The 20,747-nt window shown below is 38.6% G+C and overlaps 1 protein-coding gene across 1 annotated transcript in view; it reads right to left on the reverse strand.

Annotated features, from left to right (window-relative positions):
- Positions 1 to 7,082: 7,082 nt before the first annotated feature.
- Positions 7,083 to 20,747, reverse strand: part of CWC27 (CWC27 spliceosome associated cyclophilin) — a 249,840-nt gene continuing 236,175 nt past the window's right edge. Inside the window, exon 14 of the mRNA XM_019013693.4 lies at positions 7,083 to 7,513. Coding sequence (XP_018869238.1) covers positions 7,351 to 7,513 — 163 coding nt within the window. The 3' untranslated portion in view covers positions 7,083 to 7,350. The remainder of the gene's footprint in view (positions 7,514 to 20,747) is intronic.

A 20,747-nucleotide genomic window follows, 5' to 3' on the forward strand; every position in this document is an offset into this window, starting at 1 on the left:
GGATGCTAAAGAATAAATTAACCTCTTTAAGGCTCAGTTTCCTCATCTGTACAATTGATAGCAAGAGTCCCTACTTCATGGGGTTGTTTGTAAGAATTAAGCAAATAAGGCAAAGTACGTGGGAGTTAATAGCGCTATTGAATACAACTAAACAGGGAGATTGAGAGACTGAGCACGTGGGAGGGGTGGCTGGAATTTTAAAGTAGAGTAATTATTGTAGGCCTCATTGAGAAGGTGCCATTTGAGTAAAGACTTGAAGGAACTGAGGGAGTTGGCCCTGTGGACATCCTGGGGGCAGTATTCCGGGTGGAGGGAACAGCCATTGCAGAGGCCCTGAGATGGAACACACCTAGCTTACTTGATGAACAGCAGGAAGGATAGTGTGGCTGGTGCAGAATAAGTGATGGAGAAGGTAGTAAGAGAGAAAGTCAGAGAGACTGAGAGGAAGAAGTGGTAACTACAAAGAGCCTTAGGCCTCTGTAAGGACCTAGGCTTTTACTGTGAATTAAATGGGGAATCATTGAAGGGTTTTGAACAGATAAGTATAACAACATGACTTGTTTTATAAAGTTTAACTGGCTTCTATGTTAATAGTAAATTATAGGAAAAAAAGGGTGAAAGTTTATTATAGCAGTCCACATGACAGTTGATGGTCCCTTTGACTAGGGTGGTAGCAGTGGGAAGTAGCAAATAATGGTAAAATTCTGGAAATATTTTGAAGGTGGAGTCAACAGAATATCATAACAGACTGAATGTGTGAGATAAAGACTGGAATCCAAGCTATTTGGCCTGAGCAACTGGAAATTGCATTATGGGCAATGCAATTATCACATTGCCCATAATGGAGATGGGAAAAGCAATTATCACATTGCCCATAATGGAGATGGGAAAATTACAGAGGAAGCAGGTTTGGTGGAGGCAGGGCTGGGAAGTGTAGATGACAGTTACATTTTGGACATGTTAGGTTTGATGGACATTATGGAATTTCACTCTGAAATGGATCTAGTCCTCACATAATATCATGTATAACTTTTCCAAATTAATTTAAAAATCACTTGTTGAATTCTTTTGTTCCTTGGGAAATAGTATCCCATTCTTAATTAGTCTATTCACTGACGCCAATAATATAGTATTATTACAAAGTTTTGTAATAGAAATAAAATGGTCATATTCCTCTTATTCTAAATAAAATATTTCCTTAAAATTGCAAATTAAAAAATAATACACACCACACAAAAAGAAGGAAACCTTCTAATTGTAAGTTTACTCACAGCTGTTGAGAATGAACCATACAACATATACTTTAGTCATTTATTTTCCATACATGGTATGCTTCATTTCAAATATATTCTTTTTTTTTTTTTTTTTTTTTTTGAGACGGAGTCTTGCTCTGTCACCCAGGCTGGAGTGCAGTGGCGCGATCTTGGCTCACTGCAAGCTCCACCTCCCGGGTTCACGCCATTCTCCTGCCTCAGTCTCCCGAGTAACTGGGACTATAGGTGCCCGCCACCATGCCCGGCTAATTTTTTGTATTTTTAGTAGAGATGGGGCTTCACCGCATTAGCCAGGATGGTCTGGATCTCCTGACCCCGTGATCCGCCCGCCTCGGCCTCCCAAAGTGCTGGGATTACAGGCATGAGCCACCATGCCTGGCCTTTTTAATTAATTAATTTATTTATTTATTTTTATTTTTTTTGAAACAGATTCTCGCTCTGTTGCCCAGGGTGGAGTGCAGTGGCATGATCTCGGCTCGGTGCAACCTCCGCCTCCCATGTTCAAGGGATTCTCCTGCCTCAGCCTCCTGAGTACCTAGGACTACAGGTGCGTGCCACCAGGCCCGGCTGCTTCTTTTTTTTTTTTTTTTTTTGAGACAGAGTTTCGTTCTTGTTGCCCAGGCTGGAGTGCAATGGCATGATCTCAGCTCACCACAACCTCTGCCTCCTGGGTTCAAGCCATTCTCCTGCCTCAGCCTCCCGAATAGCTGAGATTACAGGCATGTGCCACCACGCCCGGCTAATTTTATATTTTTAGTAGAGATGGGGTCTCTCCATGTTGGCCAGGCTGGTCTCGAACTCCTGATCTCAGGTGATCCACCCATCTTGGCCTCCCAAAGTGCTGGGATTACAGATGTGAGCCACTGCACCTGGCTTATTTTTGTATTTTTAGTAGAGAGAGGGTTTCACCATGTTGGCCAGGCTGGTCTCGAACTCCTGACCTCAGGTGATCCTTCTGCCTCAGTCTCCCAAAGTGTTGGGATTACAGGCATGAGCCACCGCTTCTGGCCTCAAATATATTCTTATTAAAGTGTTTGAATATCATAATAAATCTCTAGAGTAAATTCAGAAAATAAATAGGAAAGTCACTTGAGTGTCCTGCTTTTAAAATTATCCTGATTACTTTTAAAAAGTGCCATAACTTTAGCAATGACTATCATTTTTGGCATCATGAGAATGAGAAAATAATAATTTCCTAAAAGACCAAGAACAGCTTCTTTCTGACTGGTGCTGTGAAGAAAGCCTCCAGAAGATGTTTAACATGAATTAGCACCATGATCTAACTTAAGAAAATAATTCCCAGCAGATGTGGAAAAGAGAGAGACCAGACTCCTGTCTGCATTTCATTTAGAAGCCAGTCATCTTTCCTTTTCAGGTAGGATTTCTCACCCCCAACCCAAAATACAGTTTAAAATAAATTAAATAATGAATTTATACATTATTACTTACCTGGAATAATTCAAAGAACTATAATTACATTTCTTTCCTTTCCCCACCCAACGCTGTTTTTTTCCCCCCTGTAAGATTTGGTTGCGTCTTGAATTGGACATATGACTAATTGGGGCAAAAAACACAAGAAGCAGGGGAAAAATAAATGTGAGGCAAGTGGTTTTGGAAAACTCCATCAAGAGAGAATCTAAAGATATAAACTGCCATAAAAATGTAGGGTACAGGTATTGCTAGAACTTAGAGGACGGTGTGAAGTAATTACATAAAATAGAAATATGCATGAAGACTGTGATCCTGGCAAAGGGTTCAAACCTTTGTGTAAGTTCTTTAGGGCCAATGCAAGAGTCACTGTATAAACTTTTAGCTAGAATAAAACAGAATGGGAAAAATAACCAGTTTACTGGAGCTACTTTTGGTGGCTTGAAATCAGCCACGGTGAGAGGACTTATGTTGTGGAAATCAGTAAATGCTGCAAATGAGGGCTCTTCTTTCCTTTATTAAGGAAAGCTGGTTTACCAGCCTACCAATGAAAACAACTTTCACAGGGATTTCCACAGGGAATAATGAAACTCTTAGCACCTGTGACAAAGATCGTCCCCTACGGCTTTGGTAGTGGTGGTAGTGATTTTAGGGAATGACTAAATGTTTATTTCTACAAACACAGGACTTCTAAAGCCCATCCTAGTAAGATTTGGTGTTTCATTATTTCTCTCAGAATTCAAATTTCATCAAGGCTTTATTAGAAAGGATTTCTCTACAGTATGGTTCCTGTTTCACTTGTCTTCAGTAAAAGCTAAAAGAAGAAAGGAGATAAAATATACTTGGGACAGTTAAACTTCCTGCTTTCTAGTAAGCAGAAATGATACCACCTGATAAACTGTTTAGAGTTATTGGAACAGAGACAAAGCCATAGAGAACCTAGACCTGCTTTTGTGTGTGTGTGTGTGAATGACAGTGCCAAAGAATGTAACCTCTCTTAACTTCTCTACACCCATTACAGACAAATTGCTTATACTGATACAACCCTCAATGGTAACTCACTTCACACCTCCATTTTCTTACTTGTTATCACCAAGATTAAACAGCATGTTTGGGCATTATTTTGCATTTATCTAACCTTTTCCATACAGGCCACAGTGCTACAACAGAACAGGTTTATGTACCTCACACGTCAGATCTTATCAAGGAACTTGGTAGTGACAGCTTGATAAGGACATCATAGCTTATTGAACTTGTGCTAAAAACAGCAGCAAACCACTCATCTCCTCACACTTTTTAATGACCTTGTTCTATGGTAGCCCCATTTTTAGATGCAGCAGATGCATTACTGTGTGGCCTCAGAGGATACAGAGTGCTGAGGGCATGCGTATTATTACACCATTTAGTATTCACCTATGGCTTTGATGGTGGTGGTAGTGATTTTGGGGAATAAATGAATAAATGTTTCTTTCTACAAACCCAGGACTTCTAATAGTACGATTTGGTGTTTCATTATTTCCCTTGGAATTCAAATTTCATCAAGCCTTGCATTTTGTATTATATCATTAAAAATTCTAGAGAGATCTGCATTTGCCTCAATTACCTATTGAGAATGGAGAGGTCTAGGGTTAAACTTTAACCTTGCCAACGACTTCAACCATGAGAAAAACTGATTTGTCATAAAATGAGAAAAAAAATTGCTGGGAGTTGCGTTTCTCTTTGCTCTCCAGAACGTGCAGCATTGTCACAGACAATGAATAAGAATGCTAACTCATACAGCAAGGAAGAAATGTAAAAAACAAAACAAACAAACAAAAAACCAATGCTAACATACTTCCTTGTCTTAGGATAACATCCCTAGGGTAAGACACATAAAATAAAAATCCCAAATATGAAATTAAAATTAAAAGACTAATTTTCTAACATGTTTTTTGAATTTTTTTTTTTTGTTTTGGGAATTCATTTGGCTCCCACACATTCCTGTGACATTTGCAAAAGGTTTACTATGAACACATTTCATACAATATTGAACAGGTAATTCAACTACATTTTTAAGCTTTTTAAAAATTATTATTGCTCTTATTCAGTTAAGTTTATGGTGAATTTTATTATCATGTTGAAGTTCTTCTGATAAAATTCTAATCTCTGTGGAATTTCAGACCTTTCTGCTCCTTGTGGTTAAAATAGGATGAGAAACATTCAACCAAACTGGTTTTAATTTTGTCATTCAGTTATCTTTTTAAACCTGCAAATAGTATTCTCTAATGTGTGCCCTGGAGGTCTGTGGTTTCCTCTGTTCCAGGATAACACTGCACTGGTTAAGGTGGACACAATCCAGGAGGAATGGTAGAGAAACCACAGGGTACTTCAACACAGACAGATTTAGTGGTAATATGTTTCAGAATAACCAACAGAGACTTTGTGAGTTTGGAAGATGAAATTCTGTTTTATCTGAAATAAAACCAATATTATAACCTTTATGGTGAGGGGAAGATGGGACACACTTCCAAGCACTGGCTTATTTTGGGGTGGCTTTGAGTCTGACCACTCTGCATTTGAGTGGGTTGACATTTTCCCAGAACACCTCAATCATAGCCCTCTCCTCCTCTTTGAAGCTCTCTCCTTCCTGAAGCAAAATAGAAAGGGTTCTTGTTAGTACTGGGGGTTCTTCTGTCTTCTCACCTCAGGTTCCAGATATAATCATAAAAAAATTGTGAAATATTTCAGATATTCCAAAATGTACAGAAAATGAGAACTGAGTATCTACCATCCAGCACTTAAAAAATAAAACATTACAAACACAAGTGAGCTCCCTGTGAATTCCTTCTCAGAGGCAAACACTATTTCCACATGTGTTTTTATACTTTTCTACATATGTGTACATTCATAAACAATATATCATAATGAATTGTGTGTCTTAATTTTTATATAGGCGGTTTCCTTTTTTTCCACATTATTTTAAAGATCTGCTACTACATATAGCTCTGGTTTACTGATTTTCACCTCTATAAAGTATTCCATAGTATGACTATTCAACAATTTATTTATCCATTCTTTGATTGATGCTTTAGTTTATAACTTAGTACTCCTCTCCTTGAGCAATATGTGAGAATTTCTTTAGGATTCCTCGGACCTAGAATTAGAATTTTTGGGTTATTGGATATACACATTTTTAACTTCACTAGATATTGCCAATATCAAAAGAGGTGGAACCACCAGGAATGAGGCCCATCCATCTGTTTAACGAGCCCTCAGGGTTCAAAGTTTCAGATTCAGTAGTCTGAAAGAGAGGTGGTAGTGGTGGGTGGTATGGCCAAGAAGTTACATTTCTGACATGTTCTGAAGTGATGCTACTGCTGTAGTGTTGCATCTGGGATTACATTTTGAGAACCAGTGCTCTATGCTCTAGAGAAAGCCTATCAGATTACATTCTGAAAGAGAGAGCTGATGAGACATGATCTGAAAAGAAGTAGCTGGTGAGATTTTATCAGGTTAGTGAAATTAGCCCGTGATATAATTTTAGCATTCAGACTGTAATATATAATATAGATAATATACAGTAAATAACCAGTATGGGCCAGTCGCAATGGTTCATGCCTGCAATCCCAGCACTTTGGGAGGCAGAGGCAGGTGGATCACCTGAGGTTGGGAGTTTGAGACCAGCCTGGCCAACATGGAGAAACCCCGCCTTTACTAAAAATACAAAATTAGCCGGGCATGGTGGCACATGCCTGTAATCCCAGCTACTTGGGAGGCTGAGGCAGAAGAATTGCTTGAACCCAGGAGGCGGAGGTTGTGGTAAGCTGAGATTGTGCCATTGCACTCCAGCCTGGGCAACAAAAGCGAAACTCTGTCTCAAAAAAAAAAAAACAAAAAACAAAAAACGAGTATGAATGATTGTCATCAAAAGCTAAATTCTTAATGAGTTTTTATTGTCAGAATGAGACCTCTGCATGTGCTCTTGGTATCGCTGTGCTGAGAAGGGCAGAGGAGTGGGCAGGGGGCCAGGTGTCAGGCTGGGCATGCAGTGAGCCTGGCTGATGTTACTTAGAGTGTTAAAGTATCTTGACTGTGCCCATAAAACCCAGGCACTGGCCTGCATGGAGGTGTGAATGTTCACTTGGGGGTTCCTCAAGACTGAAGGCATGAGGATATTGAGTTGTGCTGGCTTGGATATTTTGAAATATTTATATACAAAAAACCCCATCCATATTTATATTCTATATTTTATTTATAATCTTTTATTATATTCTGAAGTTAGTGAAAGGGAGGTTTCCCACAAATATTCTTTCTGTAGGAACTTCTTATAAAAAAACCTTGAAAAGGAAGCCTTCATATAAAAGGGTAAAAGGACACAAACAGGCTTGCAGTCTGCAATGGTTAACATGTAATGTGGAAGGAAAGTTATTTTATTTCAGATTTAGCAATATAAAAGGTCAGCTAGGAAAAAACACATGTACCAGTAACCAAAAGCATTTGCTTACATCATTCCACAATTTGCAAAACAAGATAATTGTTTTTCAAAACCAGACAACAGGTTCAAAAATACTTCTTTTCACACCCCTAAGTGATGCTGTTGGGAACAATGGCTGTTACAAGGCCATTGCAGGCACATTTCCAGCAAGTTCTGGTTATCATTATTCTCATTTTATCTTCTTTCTTTTTTCTCTCTCATCAGCTTTTTGCTTTCTTCCCTCCTTCTTTTATTCACTGGATTCCGAGGATCATAGATTTCAAATGTATCTGAGTCTTGCATGCTTGCATCTTTCACTTTTCTGCTTTTATCCTCAAACTGAAGTACATGTGACATCCTAAATAGGGAGAGAGATGGTTCAGTGATTTCTTGCATGGGAACTTACAGTAGAAATTCTATACTCTACTATCATCGACATAATGAACCATAAGCATACAGAACACCAAGATGGGTTTGTTGTTTACTGGTGCTTACACCACATGGAAACCAACTTCTCAGAAAACCCTTAAATTTGAAAAACATGTCGGGAGTTTGTTCTGCTGGTTTGTATTTCTAGTAGAGAGTCTCTTTGCCTCAGTCTTCACTTGAGGTTTCTCCCCTGTTGGGAGGTTAAAAGAGTTCTATACAGAAGTGTTCCTCAAAGTAAACTCAGAGGACACTGTCTGCTTCCTTTAAAGAACACATTCCTTTAGCCAGAGTGAGTCAGGTTGCAGAGCAAAACTCAAGACAATAAGCCAGCCCTATCTGATTTTTAAAAATTTCAGCAGTTACATGGGTCAAGAGTTGGGAATACATTAAGGTAATTTAAAAATGATGTTCAAATGGTGTTATGACTCTCTTTCCTGGGGAATTTGCTGGCTTAAAAAATATTTTCTTCATACAAAAGGAAACTAAACTTTTGACATAACTCTATGGACTAATTTCCTTCTACTGTTGATTACAACGAATCTAACGAATCCTGCTTTCTTACTTCATCAAAAGCTTACTGGTCTTAAGGTATCAGCATATGCTGGAATCCTGAGAAGTCATAAGCTAGCTATCTTTAGGATCAGCGAAATATGTTAGTAATTAGCTGTGCCCCATATGAGGTGCCAGGAATAAACAGGGAAGTCCAAAGAGCAGACTTCAGAACAGTTGAATGAATTTAGAAAGAGAAAAGTTCAATTTTTTTTTTTGAGACGGAGTCTCACTCTGTTGCCCAGGCTGGAGTGCAGTGGCGCGATCTCGGCTCACTGCAACCTTCACCTCCCGGGTTCAAGCGATTCTCCTGCCTCAGCCTCCCAAGTAGCTGGGACTACAGAGATTTGCCACTACGCCTGGCTAATTTTTTGTATTTTTAGCAGAGACGGGGTTTCACCATGCTGGCCAGGCTGGTCTCAAACTTCTGACCTCGTGATCTGCCCGCCTCAGCCTCCCAAAGTGCTGGGACTACAGGTGTGAGCCACCGTGCCCGGCGAAAAGTTCAATTTTCATACAAATAAAACTCTTAAGTCTTTTCCTACCAGTTATATCCTATACACACTTTTCTTCATCACAGCAGATAGGGTTAAACTGTAGGATTAATACTCCTTATATGCCTGTTGTAACTTTCAGATGAAACCCAAATATGATGCTAATATCTTTTCCCCCATATAAGCAGAGATCTGGGTAGTAGGTAGGCAGTAGTGAAGATCCCTCACTCTTTTCTCTCTACAGTAGCACAAATGATGAGTGAAATTTACTTGTGTGGCAAACTCACATGGGTATACCCAGATTTTGAAGAATCCTAAAAAGATTTTAGGAGGGAAATAAAATGTCACAATTTTAGTGATACCATCATTACTAACGGTTCAGTAGCTGCTGCTCACCAGGGCTGGTGAGTTGAGACTTATGTACCATTTCTACCTTCTTTTGTCCCACCTGAGAAAGCTTACTGGAAAGCAATAAGTAGAAATGATATATATGGATGATCTAGAATCTACTTTAATTTACTGAATAAGTCACATTCACATTTTTATACTTCATTATTATTATTATTATTTTTGAGATGAGATCTTGCTATGTTGCCCCAGATGGTCTCAAACTCTTGGGCTCAAGTGAACACCTTGCCTCAGCCTCCCAAGGAGCTGGGATTACAAGCGCATGCCACCATGCTTAGAACTATATTATTAATGATACATAATTTGTATCAAATTTCATAACTGATCTTAATACCTGAATATGCTATTTCACATGTGGAGTTGCTGACTTTTTACACTTGCATACCTTTAGTAGACACCCTTATTTAGAAAATGTATTGTACAATAGTTGCAAAATCTAATTGTCTTGTGCGTTCAATTTCCTACAGCGTTTAGGTATTAGCTTCTGAAAGTAAGACAATCTCTAACTCCCAGAAAAAGGCTGACTGTTCGACAGCCATGGTATTAAGTAAACCACTAGAACCAGTTGGAAGAATAATTAAACCAGATTTATGCAGTTAATGATATCTCACCAAGGTCTAAATAATCAGTGACAACTCACTTCAGTAAATACACCTCTGAAAGCCAATTAACCAGTGATAGCCACATGCTTTTGAAAGTTGGCCCGTCGGCTGCAGACTCGCTCCAGTGAATATGCTTCTGAAAGCCAGCCAGTCAACAATAGTTTCTTTCGAATAATGGGGCTTCTGAGGCTGATAGCTGCCCCTAAACAATTCCTGACCCCAAAACACTATGTAAGATTTGCAGCCTGCTTTGCTTGGAGACACTGTGCCTAAAAGCACAGCTCCTCTTCACTTAAGTAATAAATTAAGCCTTTTTTTCTCCAGTTATTGAGAGGTAGCCTTTTTCTTCAACACTTCTTACAATCTTTGCTGCATCCCCCACAAAATGCACCCTTTAAAATTGTAATATTACCACTGATGAGAAGTAAGTGCAGAAGAATGGTAGGACTGTCCTGTTAAAGGTACTTCACCACGCATCGGGGGCATCTAGACCCCTCTACTGCACTTCAGTACATGCTTAGCAGCAGCTTTCCAAGTGCTTACGGGCTGGCTGTGTTGATGTCTAAGCCAACACCAGTGTAGCTGGAATCATACGCCCTTTAAAACAATTTCATCAATACTCCTGGACTGATATAAGAAAACAAACTTACTGTCTTATTAATACCTCTTCATATACATATTCTTCTATTTAAAAAATTATCCTTTTCTCTGCCCAGAAATACAGATGGTTTTCTGTAATATCCATTTCTAGTAGGGATTCTCCATGTTTCAAAAATGACTTGATCAGAATTTGTCAATTAAGAATATAAAAAGGCACCTTCTTCCTTTCTATGCCACGAGAGAATCTTGCAACTATTGGATTTAGTCGGCTCTGGTATAAAAAATGAACTCTAGATACATGAATAACAGCATAAAGTGCACAAGAAGAAACAGATTTCCTTACAAATTTGAAAAAAAGCAGAGAGCCGTGAGTTAAAGGAGCTGTCTTTTTCAACTGTTTGTTTCATACACCACTGCACTAAGCAAGTCCAACATTTTGATTAATAACAAACCTAAACCCAGAGGAAAGAAAGGGCTATCAGCTTACAAACTACTTCAGCTTTAATATCATAATACTTAGCATGGCTAGTTACTTGGCAATAATATTTAACCTTTAATAGAAATAAAAGCATAATCAAAATGCTTCATCCATTTATCTTTCAACATGCTTTGGTCACTTCATTGTGAAAAGCAAAACAAAACAGTTATTATGATTTTCAGCATAATAAATTCCTGACCTACTTGCCTCTATAAATCACAGACTGTACGAATTGAAAGCATGCCTGCACTTTACAGTCTCCTATGAGGATACACAATAAGATTTGGAATACAGACTCAATTTGAGTACAGGGGGTCTGATAGTTTACAATCGTGTATGTCCCAATAACTCAATACTACCCGCTCTGCGGCTTTTTATGGAATTGGCCCAAAAAAAATAGTGAATTTTTTTGGAATTAATTACACACTGATCATTTACATATGAAAATTGTAGAGCTTGTTCACTTGAAGGCAAAGACAAAAATTTAGGTTTGATTAATAAAAAATTTCACATAGGCTCAGATTCTCAAATAACATTGACTTTATAGTGTGTTACAATATTATATATAGTGTATATATAAAATCTATGGTTATATATAATATATAGCTATATATTATATATGGTATATAGTATATATATAGTATATATACAGTATATATACTATATATAACTGATCTCTATGGTATATATTATATATATCATATATAATATGTTATCTATTATATATTATATAGTATATATTATATATATAGTATGTTAAAATATGGAAGTTTACTATTTTTCAGAGAGGTTGTGTTTGACAGGAAAGTGGTTTTTTTTGTTATTGTTTTTGGTGTTTTTTTGGTATGGGGCTGTGTAAAATTACAAACAGAAGTAAACAACTGATTTTTCAAAAAGGACTAGACCTTGACTGACTTCACTAACTTCTTATCCAGTTTTTAAAGTTCTCCCACAATTGTGAAATAGACTAAGATACAATAGCTATTTGTATCAATGGGAAATATCAAGAGAGGAACTGATTCTCAGACACACAATAAGTAGCCTAATATAGAATTCCAACATTAGCAATTCATTTCCGATTTAAATGAATTTAAATTACTTATATAATATAAACAGCTATCTTTTTCATTGGGAAGTCTACAAACCTCTTCTTCCCACATCCAAGCCACCCTAACTTAGGAACTTATCACCCAACCCTACGATTGTTGCAGGTGTCCTAATTGTTGTACATCTGTACTATTTCCTTCCCAGATCCAAAGCTTAAAAAATAATATTTCTTACACATTTCTTTTATAGCATTCTTTTGATCAGAAACTACTGGTTATCATATTAGACTGAAATAAATACCTCAGTCTACCCTTAAAAGTCCTCCAACGACTGGTGCTTCCTATCTCACCAACCTTATTTCATTTCTTTCATCAATTCTCCCCATTTTATAATTGCCTGTTTACTTGATTGTGAACAGACTCAGTTGTTTGAGACAGTTTGAGTCTTGTTCACTGTTGCATTCCCGGTGCCAAACATGGTGATTTGTGTTGGGAATAAGGCCTTCAGACCCTTTGTACTGGTCAGGCCTGTTGGCTGGTACTAGAAGGCTTGCTAAGCTAAGAGTCAACTTCCTTTTGTGGGTAGAGACTGTCTTATATTTTGATGATAAACTCCCTAAAACATCTACCAGATTCTGCAGAAAGTCTCAGGCTCAGCATAAGTCTCTTTTCATTTCTCACAGTTCACCAAATACTGATAGTTGCTTTTCCACTCACTCATACTAGTGATTGCTAGTTTTTATTCCCTCAGTAGACTGCAGTGGGAACATGCCTTATGTTCTTATCCATCTCATATAGCACCTGATGTAGAACTAGAGAGAAGGGCCCCTTTTTTTATTTTTTATTTGTTTAAAGCAGTGTTTCTCAAAGCATATTTCTAGAGCTCCTGCATCCGATGCAGGTTGCATGTTAAAATCACCAAGTAGCTTTAAAAACTATCAGTGCCAGGCTTCCAACTCCAAAGGTATTGATTTAATTGTTCTGGGATGGGGTCCCAGCATCAGTAACTTAAAAAAAATGTTCCTAGTTATTTTTAAATGCAGTCAAAGTAAAGGGCACAGAAATAAAGCTTAAGAGCCTTTATGCTTTCAGATTGATTGATTTCATTAGCCCTTTGTCCTTGCCCCTTCAGAGATGGAGAACAGCTGGTTCCTAATGACAAACTACTCAAAGAAACTCAAGTAGCCTCTGAGTCTATTATTTGAACTGAATAATCTCAAGTGCATTATTTATTTCTGATATATGTGATTTGAGGAAAAGGCAATGAGCTAGACTCAATTATTCATTCAAAAAACATCTGGGGGCTTTTAATGCATGCTGCCAACGCTGGACACTGGTAAAACAAAGCCAAATATGACCCAGGCCCTACTTCCATGAAGTAAACAATCTGTAAGAACATACAGACAGACACCACGATGTGGTAAACGCAGAGTTTGGAATTGCCTGCAAACTGAGACAACAAAAATAGCACTCGCTGATGCAGCACTCTACAAAAAGCTTTCCCATGTTGTCTGGTAGCATCTTTACAATAACTGAATGTGGTGGGGGGCAGGAAAAATATTATCACCCCTGTTTCATAGGCAATCTCTGAGACTGAGGGTCGAGAAACTTGTAGCTGATAACTTCTTGACCAGATACTTTCTTCTATGTCTTCAGAGGTAACAAAACTTTCATCCTGTAAAGATGGATTTAACTTAGGGAATACATCAAAAGTCAATTCAGTGCTAGGTCTAGTAAGGAAGATAAGAAATCAGATAGAGTAGTGCTTATTTTGGAGTACAAAATTTAAAAAATGCAACCATAAAAAGACATGAATCCAGGTTGGACATTAAAGAAATTTCAAAAGAGAAATTCCAGAAATGTCTTGAGCAATGTGGGAGCGTCTTTGGGAAAAGGCACAACTCTTTTAGGTGAATGCTTACTTACAAAAAAGAAAAAGCATTAATTCCCCCTATAAATTTTTATCTCCTTATTGCCTTTAATCAGTGCTATCTGAAATCTCAGTTCCAGTTTCTTCTAGTTCTTCCTAAAATAGGGATGCTAAGCAGGGACACCTCATTCAGCTGGAAGTCCAAAAGGAGCAGAACCAAGGGCCCACAGCCTGCCTCTGCAAGGGTGGATATCTGACAATCTCCTCTCAGCCATCGAATTACTAAGGACTACCTTGTGGTCTATAATATTCAGGTCTTTTATATTTTTCAAAAATGCAAATGTAGCCATGAAAACTCTTCTGTTTTAAATCCTTTGGTGGCTCTCCATTGTCTACACAAGGAGACCCAAAATTCCCAATGTGGCTTCTATAATCTGGCTTTTGCTTCCCTCTCCAGCCTGTTACATCTCCTTCTCCCATTACATCTATGCTCCAGACATCCCAGTTCTTTGAAGTTTCCTGAACAAACGCCTGCACTCTCATTCTTCCTCGCTGCCTCTATATACACTATACACTTCTGTCTCTCAGTTAGCTGAGTGTTTTCTCCATCTTAGAAATGGTTCCTGATTCCTTTCCTGATCTGACCTGCTGTTTCTCCCCCAGGGTTAAGACCCTCTTCTGGTCTTGCAGAGAATCTTGAATATCTCTCTGGTTTAGTCTTCCTCGTACTACAGTGTAACTGCTGTCTCCCTTACTAGGCTGCAGGTGCTCTTGAGGGTGGCGGCTCTGCTTTTTTGTTGAGATGGGGTTTTGCTATGTTGCCCAGGCTGGAATGCAGTGGCTATTCAAGTAATCATAGCACACTATAGCCCTGAACTGCTGGGCTCAAGTGATCCTCCTGCCTCTGCCTCCCAAGCAGCTGGGACTATAGACATGTGCCACCACACCTGGCTCTATGGTGGCTCTGTTATTCGCCTTTGTACCAATTGGCCTTTGTACTAGCCAGCAATGCTTGCCAAGAAGAATGCCCTCAATAAATGTGTGCTGAATAAATAAATGTTTCTGAGTAGCCAGCCACCTCCAAAACCTTTGACTAGAATTCTGGTTTTGTTCACCTTGCTCCTTGATAGTATTAATACATAATTCCAAATCATTGAGCAATTATATTTATAAACTCTTACATGATAATGCCAGAGAAAAGGCTAATAAATTACTCGAACAGCTGAAACAAGGTATTTCTACTACTACTAACTTTATGATATGAAAATCCAACACTTATCTTTCTCAAATGGACCAGTTAAACTGCTTGAAGATTGACATCTGTCTAGTGTATGATTAGCCTTTGAGGTGGGAGAAAGTACATATATTGTCCTTGGACAGCCTTCCCCATGTGGGTTAAAAGACCTTGCCATTCTTTATGAAATTTTGCCATACACAAAATTTGTCTCTGTACTGTGTTAGTGTACTGTGTTGACAGCTTCTAATTTCTCTGTTAAGTTAGAATTCTAAGAAACCTAACAAAATAGCTCCTAGTTATTACTAAGATTGTCATTCTATGGGACTGTGGATTACAAACTTTAATTAATCTGATTTAAGTTTTTTAGGGGTAGGGTTGAAAGGAGACTTGTATTTAAAAAGCAAAACCAGCCTTTTTATTTTTAAAGAAAAATCTCAGCAAGACCAAACAATTTTCAAGTTTTGCCCACATCTGATCCTTTGAAAGGACCATACCCTGCTCTGTAACATAGGTGGGCTGCAGCATATTTTTGTCCACGTCACTTCTCTGGGACGCCCTTCCGCCTCCTTCCCACTGGTGTATGTCCCTGTTTTTTTCAAAGCCCAGTTTAATTCCCATTTCCTCATAAAATTCTTTTCTGACTGCCCTGGGCCTCAGGATTTGTTCCTGCCTTTGAATTTCTTTAACACCTTCTATGAAACCTCTGTGGTATGCACTCAGAAGCCCTGAGTTTGATTTGAGTTACATTCAGTCACTATTACTGGAGAAAGTCACATTGCTTCTCAGGCCTCTGTTTCCTCACCTGTGGAGAGGGGTGGTAATGTGCACCCTATTTACCTCACGTGGCCTGAGGATCAAACATCATGGATTTGAAAGGGCTCTGCAAATGGCAAAGTGCAATCCAAACATTTATTATCATTTTAACTTATTTTGTACTTTGTGTCTTAGTTAGCTTGGGCTGCCATAACAAAATACCATGGCCTGAGTGGCTTAAACAATAGCAATTTATTTTCTCGCAGACAGAAGTCCCAGATCAAGGTGCCATCAGTCAGTGTCTGGTGAGGGCTCTCTCCTTGGATTGCAAATGGCTGCCTTCTCACTGTGTCCTTACATGAGCTTTCCTCAGTATGTGCCAGAGAGAGAGAGTTTTAGTTTCTTCCTTCCTTATGAGGACACTAATCACAACACATGGATGCAGGGAGAGCGGGGGCACCCTCATGACCTCATTTAAACCTAAGCATTTCCTTCCAAAGGCCCCACCTCCAAATACCATCATATTGGCAGTTAGAGCTTCAACATATGAATTTTAGGGAGATACAATTCAGTCCATAATAGTGGATCTATGTGTTGCATATAAACTGTGCTTATTTGAATATTTACATTTTTATAATACTCTATTATACTGCTACTGTGGTTTGAATATGGTTTCTTTGGCTCTGCCAAGTCTCATGTTGAAGTTTGATACCCAGTGTTGGAAGCGGGGCCTGGTGAGAAGTGTTTGGGTTATGGGGGTGGATCCCTCATGAATGATTTGGTGCTGATCTTGTGGTAATGAATGAGCTCTCACTCTATTAGTTGCTATGACAGTTTCCTTGAGTACTGGTTGTTAAAAAGACCCTGGCACCTTCCCTTTCACTCTCACTCCCCTCTCATGATGTGATCTGCCCATGCCACCTCCCCTTTGCCTTCTACCATGAATGGAAGCAGCCTGAGGCCCTCACCAGAAGCAGATCCTGGTGCCATCCTTCTCGTATAGCCTGCAGAGCTGTGAGCCAAATAAGCCTCATTTTTTTTTTAAACAAATTACCCAGCATCAGGCATTCCTTTATGGAAATATAAATGGGCATAGACAACTACATATCCCTTTCAAAGTGTTTTGTGTACATCATCATACACATATAACTTATTTGATCCCAACTCACTTTGGAGGTTTATACGTATATTTCTAAATATGTCCTATCTACACTAGGCTTAAGCCATTCGGAGGGCAGACACTATTTATAGAATCAAAGAATTATAGAAATGTTATTTTATTTTTATAACTTTCATAGCTTCAGCAATATACATTCACTGTTTTTGTTTTTCTTTTTGCAAAGTAGGACAATCCTAAGAGGCAAGAAGAAAAAGTAAACAAAAATTACCATAACTCATCAAGAACTACTGTAATACATAGGCACATCACTTCCTACATTGAGACCATGTAAATATCCACCTATATTTTCTTCTAGCACTTTCTTCTTTTTTCATTTGTTAATCTTTAATCAATTCAGAAGCTTGTTTTAGTATATTGGGTCGGATAAAGTTCTAATTTAATTATTTTCCCCAAATGGCTACCTCACTGTCCCAACTTCATTTCTTAAATAATCCACCCTGTACAGTACACTGCTGCTTTAATTATTGTAACTCTGTTGTATACTTAGGCATCTATCTGACTGGGAAAGATCATGATCCTGTTACTCATTTTTAAACATATGTCTCAAAATTTGTGTATTTTTTAATAGACTATTTTTAGAACAGTTCAGATTTACACAAAATTGAGCAAATAGTACAGAGAGTTCTTGTACCCTCAAACTACTCTGGTGTATTACTAACGTCTTACATTAGTATGGTACACTTGTTATATTCAATGAAGCAATACTGATGGGTTGTTATTAAGTAAAGTGCAAAATTTATTTAGATTTCTTTAGTGTTATGGACCAAATTGTGTTCCTGCAAAATTCATACATTGAATACATTCATACATATACATACAAATATACTATGTGACCATATTTGAAGATAGGGCCTTTAAGCAGGTAATTAAGGTTAAATAAGGTCATAAGGGTGGGACAGCAATCCAATAGGACTTGTATCTTTATAAGAAAATGATGAGGCTGGGCACGGTGGCTCACGCCTGTAATCCCAGCACTTTGGGAGGCCGAGGCGGGCGGATCACGAGGTCAGGAGATCGAGACCATCCTGGCTAACACGGTGAAACCCCGTCCCTACTAAAAATACAAAAAAATTAGCCGGGCATGGTGGCTGGCGCCTGTAGTCCCAGCTACATGGGAGGCTGAGGCAGGAGAATGGCGTGAATCCAGGAGGCGAAGCTTGCAGTGAGGGGAGATTGTACCACTGCACTCCAACCTGGGGGACAGAGCGAGACTCCATCTCAAAAAAAAAAAAAAAGAAAATGATGAGACATGAGGAGCACATGAGCACAGAAGAAAGACCATGTGAGGATACAGCAAGAAGATGGCTGTCTGCAAGCCTGGAAAAGAGACCTCACCAGAAACCAACCCTGCTAGCATCTTGCTCTTGGACTTCCAACCAACAGAACTGTGAGAAAATAAATGTTGTTTAAGCTACCCAGTCTGTGAGATCTTGTTTATAGCAGCCCAAGTAGAGCAATATCCTTAGCTTTTACCTGATATCCTTTTTCTGTTCCTGAATCCCATTCAGGATACCATATTACATTTAGTTGTCATGCCTCCTTAGCCTACTCTTGGCTGTGGCAAATTTTCAGAATTTCCCTGTTTTTGATCACCTTGACAGTTTTGAGGAATACTGGTCAGATGTCACAGGGCTGCAATTCAACATTTTTCTCATGATAAGACTGGGCTTATGGGTTATTGGGAGAAAGGCCTTAGATGTAAAATGCCATTAGCATCACATCATTTCAAGGGTACATACTAGCAACATGATTTATGACTGTTAATGTTGACCTTGATCACTTCACTGAGGTAGTGCTTGTCAGGTTTCTACACTGCAAAATTACTCCTTTCTTTCTTTCTTTCTTTCTTTCTTTCTTTCTTTCTTTCTTTCTTTCTTTCTTTCTTTCTGTCTTTCTTTTTAAATAAACGTATATTTTAGGTTTGGGGGTATATGTGAAGGTTTGTAACACAGGTAACTTGTGTCATGGGGGTTTATTGTACATGTTATTTCATCATCCATGTATTAAGCCCAATACCTAACAGTTATCTTTTCTGCTTGAAGTTACTCTTTTATTTCTTGCTTTCCATGATGTACACTTTGAAAGGAAGTCACCATGCGTAATCCATACCTAAGGAGTGAGAAATTATGTTTCCCTACTCTTTTTATTAGAACATTTTGTGGCTATATTTGTTTGCATGTTTCTCTCCCTCCTTCTACTGGTATTTTTATTTGAATTATATTAGGTTTATAAAATAATTTTTAGGTAATTTGGTTTTTGTCAAAAATTAAGTATTCTAGAAACATAGTATATCAATGTACTCCTTTAATAAGTTGCAGTTTTCTTAATTTTACATAAAGATTTTAATAAATCTTTATAAAGGTTATTGCTAGGTAATTTATATTTGGTGAGTTAGAATCTTAAAAATTATGTTTTCTAAGTGGTTGTTTCAGAGCAACTATGACTTTTTGTGTACTTATTTTGTATCTGGTCACAATACTGACCTCTCAGAACTTTTGGTAGATAGCCTTGGATTCTTTAAATATGCAAGTAACTTAGCTTCCTCTATTCCATTTTACAAATGTGCAACTAAAGGTCTCAGAATTGGTTGCCAAGCTGAAGCCAGATTCCTAGTTCATTGGAAAACTTGGAAGCCTAAATATGACTAATACTTTTACAGGTACTTTTGCAGCTATTGAAAAACAAAGAACAAAATAGTGTCTGGATAATTGTTGACTATGCTAACAAACATTTGGCACTTATTATAATGTTAAGAAATCACAAGCAACACAAAAATCACAAAGCTTTAGATTCATTTCAAATGAGTTAATTAAAACAAGCTATATAAAGAATGATGACATTACTAACCCTAAATATCAAAACCAGTTTTTCTCCTATGACTCTCGGTTTGCTTTGGCTACTGTTTAAAATATAAATCGCTCTTTTGTTTTAAATTTTTGATATTTTCCTAGGATTTCTAGAGTATGTTTTAAAATATTACTTGGATGCTTTTATTTCTATATTTTATAACTATCAAATGTAATTTTTAGGAAAAGCCTTATGAATATTTAATTTTAGGGCTTTTCTCTATTACTGATTACAAGTAACTTAGGGTTCTCTTTTCATAATTGTTCACGGATTCTTTAGGAATTAAGAAACTACAGGGTTTAGAGAGGTTTACTTCACCCACTACCAGTGCTAGTGTGTATTGTCCAGGGAAGAGAGGATCAGACTGCCTCATCTACTGCTGTTAGTGCCTATACTTGTTGTCTGGGGGCCTGAGGACAGGCCTGCCCCATCTGTCACCACCACTGGTATCTGCACACATTATCTGGGGTCTGGGGACTGACCTGCCCTGCCCATTGCTATGGGCACTCATATGTACCATCCAGGGGCCTGAGGTTAAGCATGCTGTGTCTGCCATTGCCAATGCCCACAGGTGTCATGTGGGACCTGAGGACAAGTCTGCCCTGCTACTGCCACAGGTGTATGTGCATGAGCATGCCATCCTGGGGCCCAGGGATCAACCTTCCTCACTGCCACCGTCAGTGCCTGCAAGTACCATCTGGAGGTGTGGGGATTAATCTGCCCCACCCATAGCCACTGCCATGGGTGCCTAAATGTGCCATCTGGGAGCCTGGGTGCCATTTTGCCACTCCTGCTGCTGCTGGTGCTGGTGCATGCCAGCTAGGAACTTGAGGACAGGCCTGCCCTGCCTGCTACTGCCAGTACTGGTACCCATGGATCAACCCATCTGGTGTGCCTATACCCAAAGAAGCCTCACCACAGCCTACACTAACAAGTGCGGCCTAATCACTGAGGAACTCAACAGACAACACTGAAGCTGACTAGCTGATTACAGGCTAAGAAGTCTATACTACTGCACCCACCCAGAAGCAAAGCTGAAGCACCCTACCCGACCAACAGTGTGTGTGTGTGTGTGTGTGTGTGTGTGTGTGTGTGTGTA

Source organism: Gorilla gorilla, chromosome 19 (genome assembly GCF_029281585.2).
Source record: "Gorilla gorilla gorilla isolate KB3781 chromosome 19, NHGRI_mGorGor1-v2.1_pri, whole genome shotgun sequence".
Taxonomy (NCBI): domain Eukaryota; kingdom Metazoa; phylum Chordata; class Mammalia; order Primates; family Hominidae; genus Gorilla; species Gorilla gorilla.